Genomic DNA, 17,519 nt, shown 5'->3' with positions numbered 1-17,519 from the left:
GAAGTTCACCCGAACATTCTTTAGGATTTCTGAAATTCAACCCATCTCGCAAGACCCTACAGATGGCTTTGCCTTAGGTCGGAGATCAGCCCAAGAGGTTTACAGGACAGAAAGTCCAGTGATGCATAAACTTTTCTTCAGATCTCATTTTGCTCGTCTGAGTTCGAAAATGCAGAGCGCAGTCACCTAGGAGAGGTACAGTATGCTTTGCGTTAAGTGAATCCGGGAGCAGAGAGAATGATCAGGCCGTCTGGCAAACGGGAGAACGTCTCCGGGAGGACAGAGGTTATAAAGCTGATAAGGATCCTTAGGCGACGAGCAAGCGCATCTTCCGCCTCCAGCCCAGCGGCGCATCCGGAGTTAACTGCAGCTCGGATCCAGAGAGAGGAAGGTGGGATAGAAGGAGGTGGAAGAGGGAAGAAAAAAAAAAAAAAGCTGGGGGAGGGAGGGGGTGAACCAACCGGAGTAAGCCGGAGAGCAGCGCGCGGGGGGAGGCGGAGATGCGGGAGAGCGCCGGGCGCAGGGAGCTGAGTGGACCGCACCAGACGGCGGCGCGTGCGGCGGCTCCGGAAAGCAGCGAGTTGGCCGAGCCGGCTGCGTTTCCAGCAGGGGCCGCGAGCACGGTGCGGGCTCCCAGCAAGGTGATGTGCCGGGAAGCCTCCTTTCCCCCGCGCGGGCTGCAGCGGCGGGGGCTTGCTTCCTTCTACCCACCTCTCCTCCCCCGGGGCTGCAGGTCTGCGCGTGTGGGTGCCCGGGGTGGGGGGTGAAGCCTGGAGGGCGGGGGCGCCCTGTCCCTGCCCGTCTCCTCCTCCCGCTCTCCCCGTCGTTGCCGGTGCCTGTTCTCCGGGGTCTCTCCGGTCTCCGTACCCCTCGTTTGACACTGTTTCCCCATCCTCCCCCGCCCCGGTTGTGTCTCCTTTCCCAGATGCTCAAGGTGCCAGCCGTGCTGTGTGTGTGTGCAGCCGCTTGGTGCAGTCAGGCTCTCGCAGCTGCCGCGGCGGTGGCCGCGGCCGGGGGGCGGGCGGACAGCGGCAATTTTCTGGATGATAAACAATGGCTCACCACCATCTCTCAGTACGACAAGGAAGTCGGGCAGTGGAACAAATTCCGAGACGTAAGTGCTGCGCGCCCCCTCCCCGGGCACTCGGGAGCGCGGCTCCGAGGCGGGGCCCGCGGCGGCCGGGGGCGGGTGGGCAGTGGGCTCGGCTTCCCCGGCAGAACGGCGCGGGGAGCCGCGGCGGCGCGGGGCGGCTGGGGAAGTTGGCGGTTCCGGGGCCCCCTCCCGGCTGGTGCGAGGGACGGGGCTGGCGAGCCGGCAGCACCGGAGTTCGGCTCCCGCCAGGTCCCCCCTGTACCGCCCCCTTTCCCCTCCGGCCCCCAAAGGTTTGCAAAGTGCTGTCTCGCCCTTCTCAACTTTTGAATGGTGTCTCTGGCACTAGTAAACACGGTGGATGTGCTTTGGCGACGTACTGCCACGAAAGTAACGAGGATCGATCCCTTTGCTAATGGTCCATTAAGGAATTGGAGGGAGGAGGATGTAAGATTTATAAAGGCCCGTTCTGCACGGGTGGGGGGTTGTGTGGCGGCACCAGACGGCAGAAGTTGAATTGCTCTTGATTACATAAAATCGCTGATCAGATGTGTGCTTCAGCATGAAGTTTAAAACAAAACGTGTTTTACAGTGCGTTCAATTACGTTGCATTCCAAAATGAATCCGTGCGGTAAAATCTGCGGGGCGAGGGGAGGCGGTGGAAGTCCGCAGGTGGCAGCATTGAAAGGGTTAATCTGTAGACTGCTCCGGGGAGTTTCCTAAAGGCTTATTAAGAAGGAGCCAGGTTTTAGGAGTGGACGCTGTTTGCCTGGGAGCCACGGCCCATAATATGCAGGTCATTTCCCCCCACACCTGATGTGAATGAAGCAGCGTCAGAGCTGGTCGCGCGTCAGGAGCGCGGTTCGCCTCCGCTCATTCAACTTGGATGTCCAGCCAGGAGGTTGATTACCGTCCTCCCCTCCCCCCAGGCCACATTTTAGACCCTGGAGGCCTGAAAGGGAGTAGGAGTGAGTCGCAAACACATGGCCAGCCCTGACTGTGACATCTGAGGGAATTTCTCGTGGAGTCCATCTGCAGCACACTACGTGCAGACGTGTTAACTTCTTACATCAGTTCGCACTCAGTCACGATTTGGGAACATAAACGGAAGCTTAGGTTAGTTTTCATCCTGGCTCTTCTACCCCTTCGCCCAACACCCCTCACCTGAAATAACTGACCAGCCAAATCTGACATGTAGCTGCTTCTGCACAGGGATTCCTACGGAAACGCTAAGTTTTACTTTAAAATTAGATGTAGGTCATTGGTACTAGGAATCGGTACAAGGTAGAAGAAACGATAATGATGAGAATACTTAGTGGAGGGCTTTGCTTACATGCTTTATGAATAAGGCTTAAACAGTTTGCTAGATAAATGCTCTTATAAAACAAGCCACACATGTTTGTTTTATTTCAGTTTATGCTAATATTGAATATTTTAAAAAAAGGCAAGCAAGCAAATGAGGTTATTTAAACCTGGGGAAGAATTTCTCTTTTTCATGCCCTCACTTGGAAAAAATATTGAACATTCTGTCAGTATTTGAACTGACATCGTGGCATCTCATTTCTCAATGGCTGTGTTAAAATATCTTTAAAATGAATTTTAGACTTTTATCTCAAAATTGTATTTTAAATCGGAAATATCTTAGTACTCTCTGGCTATTTAAATTACTTTATTGAATTATGAAGAGCAACCAGTCTATACTTGGGAAGTTGGTAAATGTGCTTGATTTAAACTACTGAGGCAAGCTGAGTTACCTGAAAGAATAAACTATTGTGGGAGTTATTCATCCAGTTTATATAAACACAGAGTGGAGTATTTATTGCTGTAGAATTTTTAGTTATTTTTATGGGATCTGTGGGGGAAAACCCACCAAAAGTATATGTTAAATTTAAGCGAAGGATTTACTGAAATATTTTTGGCAAATATCTGTCTTGTTGCACATGCAATACCTGGAAATATAATAATGGTTTGTTTTGTTAAGATAATTACATTTTTGTAAGGATGACTTTGCAGGGCATGCAGAGGATAAGTGCTGTCTTTTTTCACCATTTAACTACCTGTTGCTTATTAACATGGTAAAATGTATGCTGACAGTGTGATCTCTCAAATCAGAGTGCATACAATGCAATCCTTATTTAGACCATCCACCCCAGTGCTAATTTACATATTTCCCCCTCTTTGGGAATCATTAGTTTAACAGTTTTGTGTCTTTCAGGATGTTGTTCATTTTTTAGTTCATTTTCGGCCGGAAGTCCATGGTTATGAGGCATTGCTTGAAATAAACATGTACCGCATGAAGTACCTGTAAATGTTCTGCAACAGCATGGATACCTTAAGTAGTGGATTTGACTATTCAGTTTATAGAAATGCACAGAAACAAGGAACTCTGAACCTCTTTTAGAAACAATATAACTGACATACTTCTATTTAGTGCTTTTTTTCCCCCCGTAAAATACAATTAATTTCATTTAGACAAAACTTCGGATACTTCAGGAACTACTATAAAGGACACATAGACAAAATCAAGGGGGAGGGTGGAGGTGGGGGAGGGAGGTGGGTTCAGCTGGGGTGGGGTAGAGGGATGGGGAGAAAAGGCATACAACTATAATTGAATAACAATAAAAATTAAAAAAAAACTTTGGATACTTCAGCATAATTAATACTAGAATTGATCCTTACCTTCATGTGGCCGTTTTACATAGTTGACATTATTGTACAACTTCTTGATGAAAGTTTGAAGTGTATCTTCTTTTGAATGACATTTGAAAACTGTTTTGAATAATATTTGATAGTACAATTCATCAACATATTTAATTTAATGAATTAAATAAATGTGATCTCTATATATTATACATGATATAAATATATAAATGCATCACATACAATAGAGCTTCAGGGAGAAAGAGCATGGATAGAAAGTGTTACAGGGGAGAAGATGAACCCGGGGAGCACTGTCATTGATGACTCATTTTCTCAATTTCTTCAACGTGAAACAGAGAGAAATAATAAAACCAAAGGCCAGCTTATAATGAATGTGTATTAATATAGAAGAAACTTCCAAATCATTTTGGCCACTTTATACTAGCAAAAATGCTCTTCGAATAAAGTTTTGTTGCCCTTTAAAGTGTCTAAAATATGATTATATAAACATAGAGAACTTTTATGCTTTTGAAATCATTAATATATTTGGTTATTTGTATAAAAATGCCTGTAGATATTTTAATTCCTATGTTAGGAAAACTAAAACTTTAATTTAGAGTTAAGATATAGAATTTAAGATATAGAGAAGTCAACACATTTAAAAATAAGTATAAAAACTAGAACTAGCATGTTATACTCAGGGTATAATTATGTGATTTCAAAATAAAGCAAAGGAACAAAAAACCTGAGGCTCATTTTGGACGTTATTTTAAGAAATGGTTACCATTTCTGTTGCAAAACCCACCATCAATTTCAGTTTACATTTATCCCTTAAGGGATTTTTAATACTCTTTAGATGTATTGAAAGCAATAGTCAAGCCTTTCAAGTTACCTTTAAATATTCAACCTTAATGTAAGTTCAAGGACATGCAAAATGTGAAAATGTAAAATATAGTGTCCCAGAGCACTCAAATTATAAATTCACTTTTTAAAAATTGCCTGATTTGGAAATATTAGATAGTAAGTAAACTTTTCTTCTTTTTTATTTTCCCTTTTAATCTCAGTTGAGGTTCTAGAGTGCACAGATTGTTTAAGAGATAATGGCTGATAGAAAGGATATTTCCTAGCACTTAGTGGCTACAGAGGAATAAAGCCCCCTGAGAATCTATCACCTTTTACTGCTGTTAGTAAGTAAGACAATTGGTTTCTCTGTCTACTCCAAGGAAAATACTCTATTGCTCTAAAAGGCATAAAATTCAAACAGAGAGAATGGTTTAGTCCTTCCCTTAGATTTATGGTGCACCCTGGTTGTGTTACCGGAGTATCCAGCTTACCATTAAAACCGAGGGCTCCTTCTTTGTGGTACCATTTTTGTAAATTAAAATAAAATTAATTGAGATATTACTGACAAATAAAATTGTATATGTTTAAGGGGTACATTTTGATTTATATATATATAAATCCTTATATATAACTTAAAATCCTTTCACTTATATATATATAAAACTTCTGAGATTACCTCTGTGGTCCATTAATAGTAGGCAGGAATGTTTTACTACTTGACTTTTTAACAATATGTGCCAAAAATAAAATTAAAGAATTAATAATAATCTTTGTTCAGGAATAGTTTCTCAATAATGGATAACCAGTTCTGATAAACAACACATTTTAAGTGTTTCTCTCTATGAAACCGTAAGTTTAACTGTGGTAACCGTAACCTATATTTTACCATAGTTGAGAACATGGACTCTCCCTGGGAATTCTTCACAATTAATTTATTGCATTCTCATGAGTGTTTACCTCTCTTTCTTTTGATCCTTTTTTTGACTGTGGGCCACAGTATGTTTAATAATTCATAAAACCCTTTTTGTATATAATGTGCATATTTTCAGATCAGAGCTGGTAAAGACTATAGCATGCAAAGTTTTGATGTTAGACTATTTATATTGTTTAAATCATTCTTGGAGAGAGGCAATTGATTTCTGGAAAGAAGCATTAGGCAATCTTTGAAGATTTGGGGACCAAAGAGTTAGTGTAGCAACAAGGACACTAGCCTCATGCAGCATCCTGACCTCTGTCCTTGTGATTGGGTCCTAGTGAAGCAGTGGTTTCTGTACAAGCTCCACATCCCTATTTCTCAAGCCCCTTTGCCCCACTCCAGGACCGTACTCATCAGTCAGGATTTCCGACTGGTTTTTCAAGTCAGATGTCACAGGAGGAAGGCGGGTCAGAGAGTGCCCACTGATACGCTAGTTTCTGGAGAGGGCCTCTCAGGGCGAGCTGGCAGCACATCATCAGACCCCAACAGGAAGTCAGAATTGAGTATGAAATTCAGTCAGTTTGGCATGGATTCATTCTCACAGAAATTATAGGGAAGCATGCGACACTTTTAACTCTCCAGCTTTCATAACTTTTATGGAATTATTAGGAAAGTATAATTAAGTGGATTAAGAAAAATCATTCTGTGGATGTGTATATATGTAATATATGTTTATAGTATGTATATATAGGTCTGCATAAATGTACATGTATATATGTGTGTATATATGTGTGTATATGTGTGTCTTCAAATAGGTAACATGTAATAATTAGAAAGTCAAGGTGATTGTACATTGTATTATAGATATTTATGTGTTAATTAGTAAGCAGACACGCCTTTTAAAGTGTTGTTAAGACGTCTTAGGTTTGCTTTTCTTTTCTGATGAAGTTTTAGATTCTCAAAAGTTCAGAACAATCACATTTCTTGTTATATGTGTGGTCATGGGGGGCCTTCCCGGTTCTTATGGGAAGTCAGCTTGTTTGAGACGATGTGCTTAAGCTCTTTAGGTGGATGTGCAGGAGGAACATCGTGTGCTGCTATAAAAGCACTTATTTTCCTACCCTTGCAGTAAGACCACAACCAGACCACTTTTAGATGTCATGGTTCTGACTCAGAGTGACATTTTTTGTTCTTACACAACTTTAGTTTTCAGGATGTGGGCCAGGATTATTTTATTTATGTATTTTAAAAGACTAATACGTGAAGTGTCTACACATATTGTCCTACTCCTATGAGCACCGAGAGTATTTACATGCATTTTTCCATATATGAAAACCCTTTCATTTTTTCTACCCCTCCTAGTTTACAGATTTGGCCACCCAATTCAACTGTGAACTCTCTACAGCTATAGATTGTAGTCTCGTTGGCTCTCAAATCCCTACAGTTCACCTTGCATTTGTACAATGACTGGGTCAGTGTTAGCATTAGAAAAATATTTACTAAAGACTGCTAGAACCGTTGCTTTTTATTAACCATTTTATTTCCATTTCTGACCACCTCCAGCCCAGTTTTTTAATTTGAATGAGAATTTAATTTTTATAAAATACAAGGTTTCAAAGTACTAAACTACCATAGTCCATTAGTTAGTTCCCAATGGACCAAAATGGACATGATATGTCAAAACTGTTACATTTGGTTTTAGAGGGAATGATTTAAGTACATGGTAATTATATGTATCTTGGTGCTCTCTCTACTTTTTCCCATTGCTTCTTGTTGCCCACATAATTTTGTTGATCTAAAATCCTTAAATGTTTCTTGCTGCCTACTAAGTAATGTCAGAGACCAGTATCTTCCCTTTCTTTTTCAACTACCTCACTTCAATGAAAGGTTATGTGGCTGAATCCAGATATTTCACAGGCAGTCCTGATTTCTTTCTTTCCCTTCTGTTTCACTTACAGTACCAGTGTATCAGTTAGAGATAGGTTAAGTTCCTGCAACAAGGAGCTTCTGGATCCGAGTGCCTGAATTAAGACGGAAACTGATTTCCCAACCATGCCATCGTCAGGAAGTGAGCTGTCCGGGGCTGGACTTTCAGGGTTATTCTCTCAGAGTTCCCCACAAATTGGCATTTCTTATCCAGGAGGAAGGATTTAAGAGGAAGTCTAGGACGTGCAGCTTGTCTTAGAAGTGACCTGAGAGTTGTCACCCAGAGCTTCTGTGTGTGTTCCAAAGGCCTGCACTTAGTGACATGTCTGTAGACGCTAGCTGCGAGGGAGTGGGGCCCATGCCGTGTCTACTGGGTAAGGGTTAATACTGGAAGAAGGTAAATCGGGTTCTGGGAAGGAAATATTAATAACTGCTGTATCTGTTTCAAGATCTAAATATCTCTTGAAAATATTCTCTGTACCCACTGATAGGAATTTTTACCATTTCCTGTTCATTGTTTGCCTTGCCCTGAATCTCTTTTTCTCCCTCATTTCCTATCGTTCCTCTGTCCTCTACTCAGGGTAGAACTGGAGCACCTGGTACCTAACTTTGTGGGAGTAAGAGCTTGAGGGCAAATAGTAGTGTGCTCCTGTCTAAGAGGAAATGTTGCAGGTGGGGATCAAAGAAAAGCATCCTCATAGGGTATTAAGGAGAGCCTGCATTAGATGATGAGTCCTATTTTCTGGTGGAACTGTTTAGCATTACCTTTTTTTGTTATCTTTGGTCATAGGTCCAGAATGCTCTTGTGTGAGGTAGGTGGTCATGATAAGTGGGAAGGAATTAGAATGTAGCTGTCATTCCCCTTAGTTGAGGGATAGAATACGCACAAGGGCTGAAGTTGTATTTCCTCTGATGCAGAGAAAAGGCAAGACCTTTTAATGCAAAGTAGTTTGCCCTGGAATAATTCTAGAAATGATGCCAATGCTAGCGTTATGCAGCTCTCAGTCCTGAAAGCAAACAATTTTTTTTAGCATTATTAGTATAGCAGGTCCTTAGATAACGTCTTTTCATTCAATATAATTTTGGCGTAACATTGATGAGAAAAAAAAAATCAATTCTTGGTCTGGAGCCACAGTGTGTATGGAGTTTGCACATTCTCCCCGTGTCTGCGTGGGTTTTTGCCAGGTACTCCGGTTTCCTCCCACATCCCAAAGATGTGCACATTTGGTGATGGACATGTCTGATGGTCCCAGTCTGAGTGAGCGTGGGATGTATGAGTGCATCCTGCAGTGGAAGGGCATCTGCTCAGTCTGCAGTCCTGCCTGTGCCCTGAGTTACTGGGAGAGGCTCCAGCCACCTATGATCCCAAACTGGAATCAGTGGGCTGGAAAATTAATGATCTGACTTGTTTTCATTAATCTTTCTTAAATGTACGTGCAGCTTAATTTTATTTCAGTGTTTTTTAGAGTATTTTATTTATTTTATTTTTAAACAGAGGAGGAGAGAGAAAGAAAGGGAGAGAAACATCAATGTGTGGTTGCCTCTCCTGCACCCCCTACTGTGGTCCTGGCCCACAACCCAGGCATGTGCCGTAGACTGGGAATCGAACCCATGACCATTTGGTTCACAGGCCAGTGCTCAATCCACTGAGCCACACCAGCCAGGGCTCCGTGTTTAATATTAGAAGTCTAGTTTGGGACCTTTCTTTTCTCCTTTTAAAAAGCATTTTACATTAAAGCTTTTTTCAGTTACAGTTGACATTCCATATTATTTCGTTAGTTTCAGGTGTACAGCATAGTGGTCAGACAGTCATAAACTTTACAGAGTGTTTCCCTTGCTAGTTCCAGTACCCGACTGGTACTATACATATGTATTACAATATTATTGACTATATTTCCTATGTTACAAAATAGTTTTGTGTTTTTATTTGAAAGTTTGGTGATGTTTTTCATATGTGTGACCAGAAGTGTACCATAGGAACTTAACTCTTGTTTCTATCAGTTAGCCTATGGTAAAATTGGTTTATATGTTTATATCATTTTGCTTCAAGTCAAAGTTTCTAAGAACCTATAGAAACGGTTAAGTGAGGACTTACTGCGAGAATTGGCGGCTGTGCCATAGAGGCTTCATGCTTTCACTTTTGTTCCTTGACTTTGGAGATAACTGACAGCAGGGATGGCTGAGCTCCTTGCCTGGACCATAAGCAGAGATGGTGAATTGCACTATTTGTCCATCAGGGTTTTTTAAAATTATTTTATTTATTTATTTTTAAAGAGAGGGAAGGGAGGGAGATAGAGGAGAGAATTATTAATGTGTGAGAGAAGCTTCAATCAGTTGCCTCTTGACACCCCCACCTGGGGGACCTGGCCCGCAACCCAGGCATGTGCCCTGCCTGGGAATCAAACCAGAGGCCTCTTCTGAAGAAGTTTGGAAGAACTATGCCCAACTAACTGAACCACACTGGTCATGGCAAGGTTGTTTCTTTTTGTATTTTTTTTTACCTGCTTTATACCTGCCTTGCAAAGTGAAAACTTTAGTATTATTATCCTTTTTTATATATATGTACTTATAGCACAGTTATTTTACAAGTGATGATTATATAATCTTTGCTTAATATTTTATTCTCCCTTAATTTAGAGCATCTTATTATTAAATTAATAATAGTAATAATACTATCATGTGCAAATATACATGGAGAAGGGCAGGTAAAAAGTCTTTGTAAAACCATTTTATCGTTGTAGTCATGTAAAGGGTGAGGCAAAAAGGTTACAGCTGTGAGTACGTGAAACTCAGAGTTTACTCTTTTCCCTCCTCCCCCAGCCTATGGCAACCAGCATTTTACTTGTTGTTCCAACTAATTTGACTACTTTAGGTATGTTATATATGACAGTATGTGACTTTTGGTGACTGTCTTATTTTCGCAGGGCATAATGTCTTCCAGATTCCTCCATGTTGTTGCAAAGGGCAGGGTGTCCTTCTTTTTTAAGGCTGAATAATATTCCATTGTGTGTATACGCCACATTTGTTTGTCCGTTGATGGGCACTTGGACTGCTTCTATTTCTTGGCTATTGTAAAAGAGGTTGCTGGGAACACGGGTGTGTAAATATCTCTTGAAGATCAGCTATTGATTCTTTAGATATAGTATGTAAGATAGGTTAGAATAGATCGAGTTTTTAAATCATATTGTGGTCTACTTAATGTTTTGGAGACTTCTCCATTTAAATTTCATTGAGTTATTCAGTATGAACTATTTCATTGAACATGGATTATTTTGTTTTTAGTTTTGTAGCAAGAATAAAATTAATTAGCTGCAAGACTGAGGAAAGTATGAGTAAATTAAAATTCAGTGATTTCTTTATTTTGTACTTACAGAAGTTAAGTAACACTGAACTTATTTGATGCTACATTTTATAGTATATATTTAACATGAAATATTCTCTGATAAAAAATTAAAATAAATTTATGTTGTCAATTTTGGAATATGTCAGTTGTTCCCGATAATTCTATGGGTTTCTATTCTTAGCATAAAGGAAAGCCCATTATTTAACAGGAATGAAGGAAGGAGAGGGACCAACAATGCAACAATTTAATTGTGTCTCCAAATCTATAAAACATTCTAGGGCATTATCTTCCTGAATTTGGTAAAATGCTTACTAGATATAGTTCCTAAAGATATTAATTTCATAGCCTCTTAATCACATCTCACTTCACTTTTCTACTGCCAGCCTGCTTTGTGACTTTCAAATATTTACATAGGATACTCAAGGCAGGATACTCTGAAATATGAGCTTGCTAATTGCCTTGGCACATGGTATTAGCATCTGCTGGAGAACCAGTTTTAGAATATCAGGAGAATATTTATAGGCCTTTCATGGCATACAGTATAGTATGAAATACTAGGCAACCTCCTAGTCTTCCAGCAAGACTGTCTAAGGTGCCCTTGGCAACATCTGAGATTCTCCTCAAGTGTCCCTGAGGCAGTCACATTCATCTAAAATGAACATTCCCTGAGGCAAAACTTTTCTGGAACATTGTATCAACAAGCATTAGCCTAGTACTACCTGGGAAATTTTTCTGTGATATAAAATGTAACTTTTTTGAGTTGAGAGTCTATATACACTTTATGGTTTTAAAGAACTCTTCTGCTTGCTGAAACTGAACTGTACGCTGGTAACTGAGGAAGCGCCAGTTAGGAAGCTGTGAGATTTGAAAGTAACCCTAGCCAAAGTCATGTTTTATGTGGATCAACACAGTTGCCACATTATCCTCAGAATTTCATGTTGATTAAACATGCTGACTTTGCTTGCTAACGTTATTGTCATTTAAAACAATTTTAGAGTTGAAAGTTTTGTTATTTTTTTTTATTTTCCACATATTTGGCTAGGTAAAAAATTTAAAAGCATGGGGACTTGCCAGTGGGGAATGACATGTATAATTGAGATATACAAGTTGTGGTAAAGATTGAGAAGACGTCCCATGTCACTTTTGAGAGAATAAGAACTCTTTGAAAAAAAATGATCTTTTGAATGTATGCCATGGATCAAGTTTTGAATATCACTGAGAACCACAGCAGTTTACAGGTCAGTGAGTGAGATCCGGAAATCTAATTACAGACCTGCCTTGTTTGCTCTGAGTAGCTGAAAGCCACCTGGCCTTCATTGCCAAAAGTCCTGTGTTTATTCTCAGAACGAATGCCCGCTTACTTACACGTGCTGTGTGGATTTGGGAGAGTACTAGAGGAAGTCTGCCATCAGTCTCAACGGTGTCAAATACATCTCTGGCGCTAGTCTCATGCATGGTTACTACCCTTGGTTCCATGATTAGAAGTTAAGTAAAACATCACATGGAGGACTGAGAGATGTCTGTTGGTATCTGGGACAGTTATTTTGCTGTTCACATACAGTCATTTTTTAGTTAAAAACAATTCACTGACCTCTAGTTGGTCTGCCTATGCATCCCTGAATGGCTTTCAAGTTTTATTACTCCATAGCCTGTCATCTTGGACTCCAAAAATAAGTTATTTTTGAATAATCCTTATAAATAGTAGGTTGTCTTAGATGTAATTAAAACATGTTTGTTTTTAATTCTTCTACTTGAATAAGTAATTTAATTTTCTCTACTTTTATTGTTGGATTAGACTGTGATGTTTCTGATTATATTTGTGGTTGAACAAAAACCCTTCTTGCGTTTTGTATGTTTCACTTTTTTTTTTATTTAAACAAAACTATACATTTAAATAACTCTCTCCTAGATGGTATGATAAAATTCCACAATTTAATTTTTACAGAGATACAGCGATATTGATATTACATGTTATTATTTCATTGTGAATACATCAAATATTGATTTTTAAAATGGGCATAAATTATGTTTATTACCAAATTTCCTCCTTAAATAAACATTGGCTAAATTACATAGAAACCAAATTATGCTGTGTAAAAACACGATAGCCCTGGCTGGTGTGGTTCGGTGGGTTGAATGTCATCCTGAAAACCAAAAGGTCTCTGGTTGAATTCCTGGTCAGGACACATGCCTGGGTTGGGGGCCAGGTCCCTGGTTGGGGGTGTGCGAGAGGCAACCCATAGATGCTTCTCTAGCTCTTCGATGTTTCTCACCCTCTCTATCTCCCTCCCTTCCCTTCTCTCTAAAAGTAAATGAATAAAATCCTGAAAAAAAATATAATAGCATTATGTGTTTATTTTCCAACTTTTTGTAACATTTTATTATGATTTTTAACTGAAATGATTTGTAAATAAAATTGACCAACTAGTTAGGGAGATTTAAATTATTTTAAACAAACTTGTTTTCTCTTTTTAAATTCAAATTTATTAATAAAAAGCGCAAATAAATGGCACCATCAATTTTATCTCATGTAGTTTAATAAATAGAATTCTTTTTAAAAACCATTGGAGGAATAAGACAATTTCTGTATGTATATTTAGTTTGGCATAGAAGTTTATTTCTGTGTTCTGATCTTTATGTTTATTTTAGGATTTCTCTGTAATAATGTCCAATTATGAGTGTTTACTTCTGCAGCATAATTAATAAGATGTTTTACATTTATTAAACTGGTGTTAATCCAAAGCTAATCAGCCTCTGGGCCAAAAATTCTCAATCATTTGGAGTAAAGAAACTCAGAATTTGAAGACAGCTCTGACTACTTTTCCCAGAAATGTTCAGATACATGCGAATTTTCATACAGTATATAGGGAATTCATAACTCTCTGCTGGTGTTATTTACAACAAAGTAGTAAATGAGTTGTGCATGATTGTCATTCCTACAGAATTTATGACAGTGTTTAACTTAAAGCTGTGCATAGATTTTTCACTACTCTTGTGACTGTAGGAAATGCCTTATTGAAGGTGTCTTGGACTCCTGTCTTCCACCCAACTGTTGCAGATGAAATCACTTTCAGGTCCTACAAAAGTCTTCTCAGTAGTACTTTCTCAAATCTGCAACTGTTTACTCTCCCTTGGCTCAGATTGTCATTATCTCTCACTTTGACTAGTCTTGTAGATGACCTTAATGTTTGCAGGCTTTTCCTTGCCCACAGCATCTAATGCTTTCTTGGTAAATGAATTTCCTCTCAATTATAGCTCTGATCTTTTTGCTCTTCTGTTCAAAAACTCCCATTTGTCCTTTCATTTATTATAGAATAAAACTGCATATTGTTGTAACTGTAAATTGCTCTCCAAAAGATTGTGAGTATTATTGTCCTCCTGGACCTAAACTGTGGGACCTCCACAAAGAGGATCACTTCAGGTACATGTATAGTCATCTTGTAGAAAGTGCATGTGATTCCTGTCTGTTAGAGGTCATGCATGCTGTTTGAATATCGTAAAATACACTTTGAGGAGGATTGTTCATCAGAAGGAGTCTGAAATGAGAGAGACAAATAATTCACTTGGTCAGACTTTGACAGGGCTCAGGAGACAGAGACAATGGTCCTTGTAAAGGTTGGTCTAATGTTCTTCCGTAACATGTGCATGAAAAACATTTCGTCTCTGATTTCACGCTCACCCAGCCAACTTCTGATTTTAATGTAGCTCAGCCTCAGGGAGAGAATGTGCCAGTCCTGCTGACACGTGTTTCTGCTAACAGAACCAGGTTTCTGAGGCTTTGGGACGGAAGGCCAGGTCCTGGATGGTGGTAAATTCATCAAGATAATATCACAGTGTGAATTCTTTGGTAGGTATCCAGGATCTTCCTGGTGACAAACAGGTCTCACTAAGAGCTTCATATTTAAATGTCAGCACCAAATAAAATCCAAATTTCCTCTCCCCAAGTCCAAAACCCCTGTACTACCTGTCTCTAAAACATACTTGCCTTCTTATCCTTATTTTCCCTTTCCTGCACACTTCACATCAATGAAATTGAGTTATCTTCTATCTTCCTGTTACACTTTCTGCCTTCTCTTTTTGTATGCTGTTCATCCGGAATGATAATTGGCCCTATTATTTATCTGTTTTTTAATTATTATTTTTCACAGTCCATTTAATATATTTTTTCCTAGTCCCTTTCATAGTTTTCACAGTCAAATGAAATCTTACCTTTTCTGAACCCTCAAAGCACTTCGTGAGAGGCAGTGTTGGCAGTAGAAAGAGCCAAGCTTCCTAAGAGGTCTGTGCCTTGCCCCCCTGGGGTGCGGGAGGAATATTCATAAAAGAAATTAGTATATGGATGAGTGAATGAAGTGGTAACGAAGCATAGGAGATGATAGTTAACATAGGTATCAAAACTCAAGTTAATACTAATAGTTGTTAGCACATTTTATTTAATTATTTTTCCAAAGATTATATTGAGCATGTCATTTATGAAACCTGTTTTCATTCCTAATATTTGGACAGTCTTTTTAAACCATTTTATTTTTCAATTACAGTTGACATTCAATGTTATTTTATATAAGTTTTACGTATACAGTATAGTGGTTAGACAGTGTTTCTTAAATCTTTGATTTATGCATTTAAGCTCTCATCTATTTTATAGGACCACGTTGCTTTTTGATACCATATTGAACTATAATAAAAAAAAGGATTAGCAAGGGCTTGCTATGGCATATGTGACATTTTTCCTCTTCCAAGCAGCCAATTCCTGATCTATAATTACTATGAAAATGTTAACAGTAGGCTTCTGGACTTTTGCCATAAGTCAAGAAATTAGCTACCCCTAAGGCAAACCTCCAAAGTTAGGTAAAGGGTTTTCCCTGCCTTTAAAAAAAAATCTAAACCTAAACTTCCTAAAATTGGAGTGCTAAGGAACAAGAAACATTGGTAAATAGCCATTAAGATGATTAATTCTTTCACTGTATATAAAATTATATAAAGGGGAAATTTATAGTTTTTTTTGTATAAGAGCATTTGTTAAAAGGAAACATTAATCTGATTTTATAATAAAAATATAATGTTAAGAACAATTATTTGCGAAACACCTATTGAAAATACACTGATATTCTGAGATATATTATGTAACCTGAGGTTTTATTTTATGAATTAAAATATTAGAATTTTTTGTCTCAAATGAAATTGAAATGATAATTTCTCATGTATATTTATATTTATTTTTAAACTTGTAATCTTATGCATTCAATTTAGGAAAATCTAAAATACTAATGAAACACAGCAGATTTATAATCTGTATCATAGATTAAAGTTACTTATGAAAGATGACAACTGCTGTTACCGGCTGTTTTATTTTTTTAAACTATATGAATACATTAATAACAACAAATACAAGGCCAAAGCCAAGAATTGTAACCACTATCTATTATGTGGTTTGCATAACTCTGTTATGCTTTTCTATTTTCTTAAAACAATTTTTAAACTCCATCTTAGAAGATGTCTTCAACCGACCATCTCGGAAGCAGTATCTACTCCCATGAAATCAAAAGCAGCAATGAAGCCTTTGAGGACCTAGTTTGAAGTCAAGTCTTGTGCTCCAATTGCTGGATTATGACCATAGCATTTTCTAGTATAGTAGTATAGGATTAAAGTATTTTGTCATTATAATAAAAATTCAAAGTATTTGAATCATGCAATCTGTGGCAATGCAGTAGTTCAGAGACTTCAACTGGGCCACGAGAAATTGTAGTCGGGGGCACGGACCTCTTTTCCCTGAGATTACCAAATTAAAACAGCCAGCAGCAACACGACAGTAGCTGTTCGGCATGAATGAATCAGAATCATACCTATTCTTTAGTCAGATCAGCAAAAAAATATACAAATATTTTTTGGCGAGCTACAGAATTTTAGTGATTAGTTTACGTGTGCCGTGAGATGAGAAAGCGTGAAGATCGCCGCAGCACACGAACACATTCAGGTGTTGAAATGTCATCTTGAGATTTACAGTTTTTTTATGGTGACTGCTTATTAACATCATTGTGTAGTATTTTATATTTAGTGTTCTTCTGTAAAATTTTTAAAGATTGAAGAATTAATTGCTAATTTATTAGGATTTTAGGACCCAAAGGTTTATAATACAAGTTAAATATAATTCTATTCAAACCATGATGTTTTGATTTATACTCGTGTTGGTTCACTACCTAGGGAGCTCCCCGCAGGTGAAATTCAAAACGGTACCGCATATGCAGAGGGCAAGGAGAGACTACAGAAAGAAGCAGGCCACTCCAGCTTGGTAGGTGGTAGGTTTATTAAGGAGGGGAACTTGCCTATGAGGCTTGTCTTGGGCATCGGCAAGAGGAGTAGATTTCTGCACCTTTCCAACAACATCTTAAAAAGTTTATATACGGGGTGGGGTGGAGGGATGGAGAGAAAAGGAATACAACTGTAATTGAATAACAATAAAAAATTAAAACTATTAAAAAAAAGTTTATATAGACACTGTATGGGGTTCAGTCATATACGTTGTGCAGATGGCCTCAACAATGCATTACTCTCAGGGCCTTGAAATGGCTCCTGGTGTGGGAACATGGAAAGAAGGTACATTCCAAGGAAAAGGGAGGGGTGGGCAGCCTCAGGTTGCCCTGGTGCAGCTCTCTCAGAGTTGTTGGCTGTCAGCCCTCTCCAGGACCACCTCTCACAACTTGATATTGAAATGTGTCATGAAGGAAAGGAGACTTTTATTTTATTCATTATATTTAAACGAA

At 38.9% G+C, this 17,519-nt stretch overlaps 1 protein-coding gene across 3 annotated transcripts in view; it reads left to right on the top strand.

Annotated features, from left to right (window-relative positions):
* The first annotated feature begins 255 nt into the window (after nt 1-255).
* SPOCK3 (SPARC (osteonectin), cwcv and kazal like domains proteoglycan 3) overlaps nt 256-17,519 on the top strand; it is a 292,271-nt gene continuing 275,007 nt past the window's right edge. For 2 of the 3 annotated variants that reach the window (XM_053911985.2, XM_053911984.2), the window contains exons 1-2: nt 494-641; nt 926-1,114. In XM_053911985.2, coding sequence (XP_053767960.1) covers nt 501-641; nt 926-1,114 — 330 coding nt within the window. In that variant the 5' untranslated portion in view covers nt 494-500. Of the gene's footprint in view, nt 392-493; nt 642-925; nt 1,115-17,519 lie in introns of those variants that run through there. The other variant, XM_053911986.2, reaches the window with a different exon arrangement.

The sequence above is a fragment of the Desmodus rotundus genome, chromosome 9, assembly GCF_022682495.2.
Source record: "Desmodus rotundus isolate HL8 chromosome 9, HLdesRot8A.1, whole genome shotgun sequence".
NCBI classification, from domain to species: Eukaryota; Metazoa; Chordata; class Mammalia; order Chiroptera; family Phyllostomidae; genus Desmodus; species Desmodus rotundus.
This window is presented reverse-complemented; position numbering and strand designations above follow the sequence as displayed.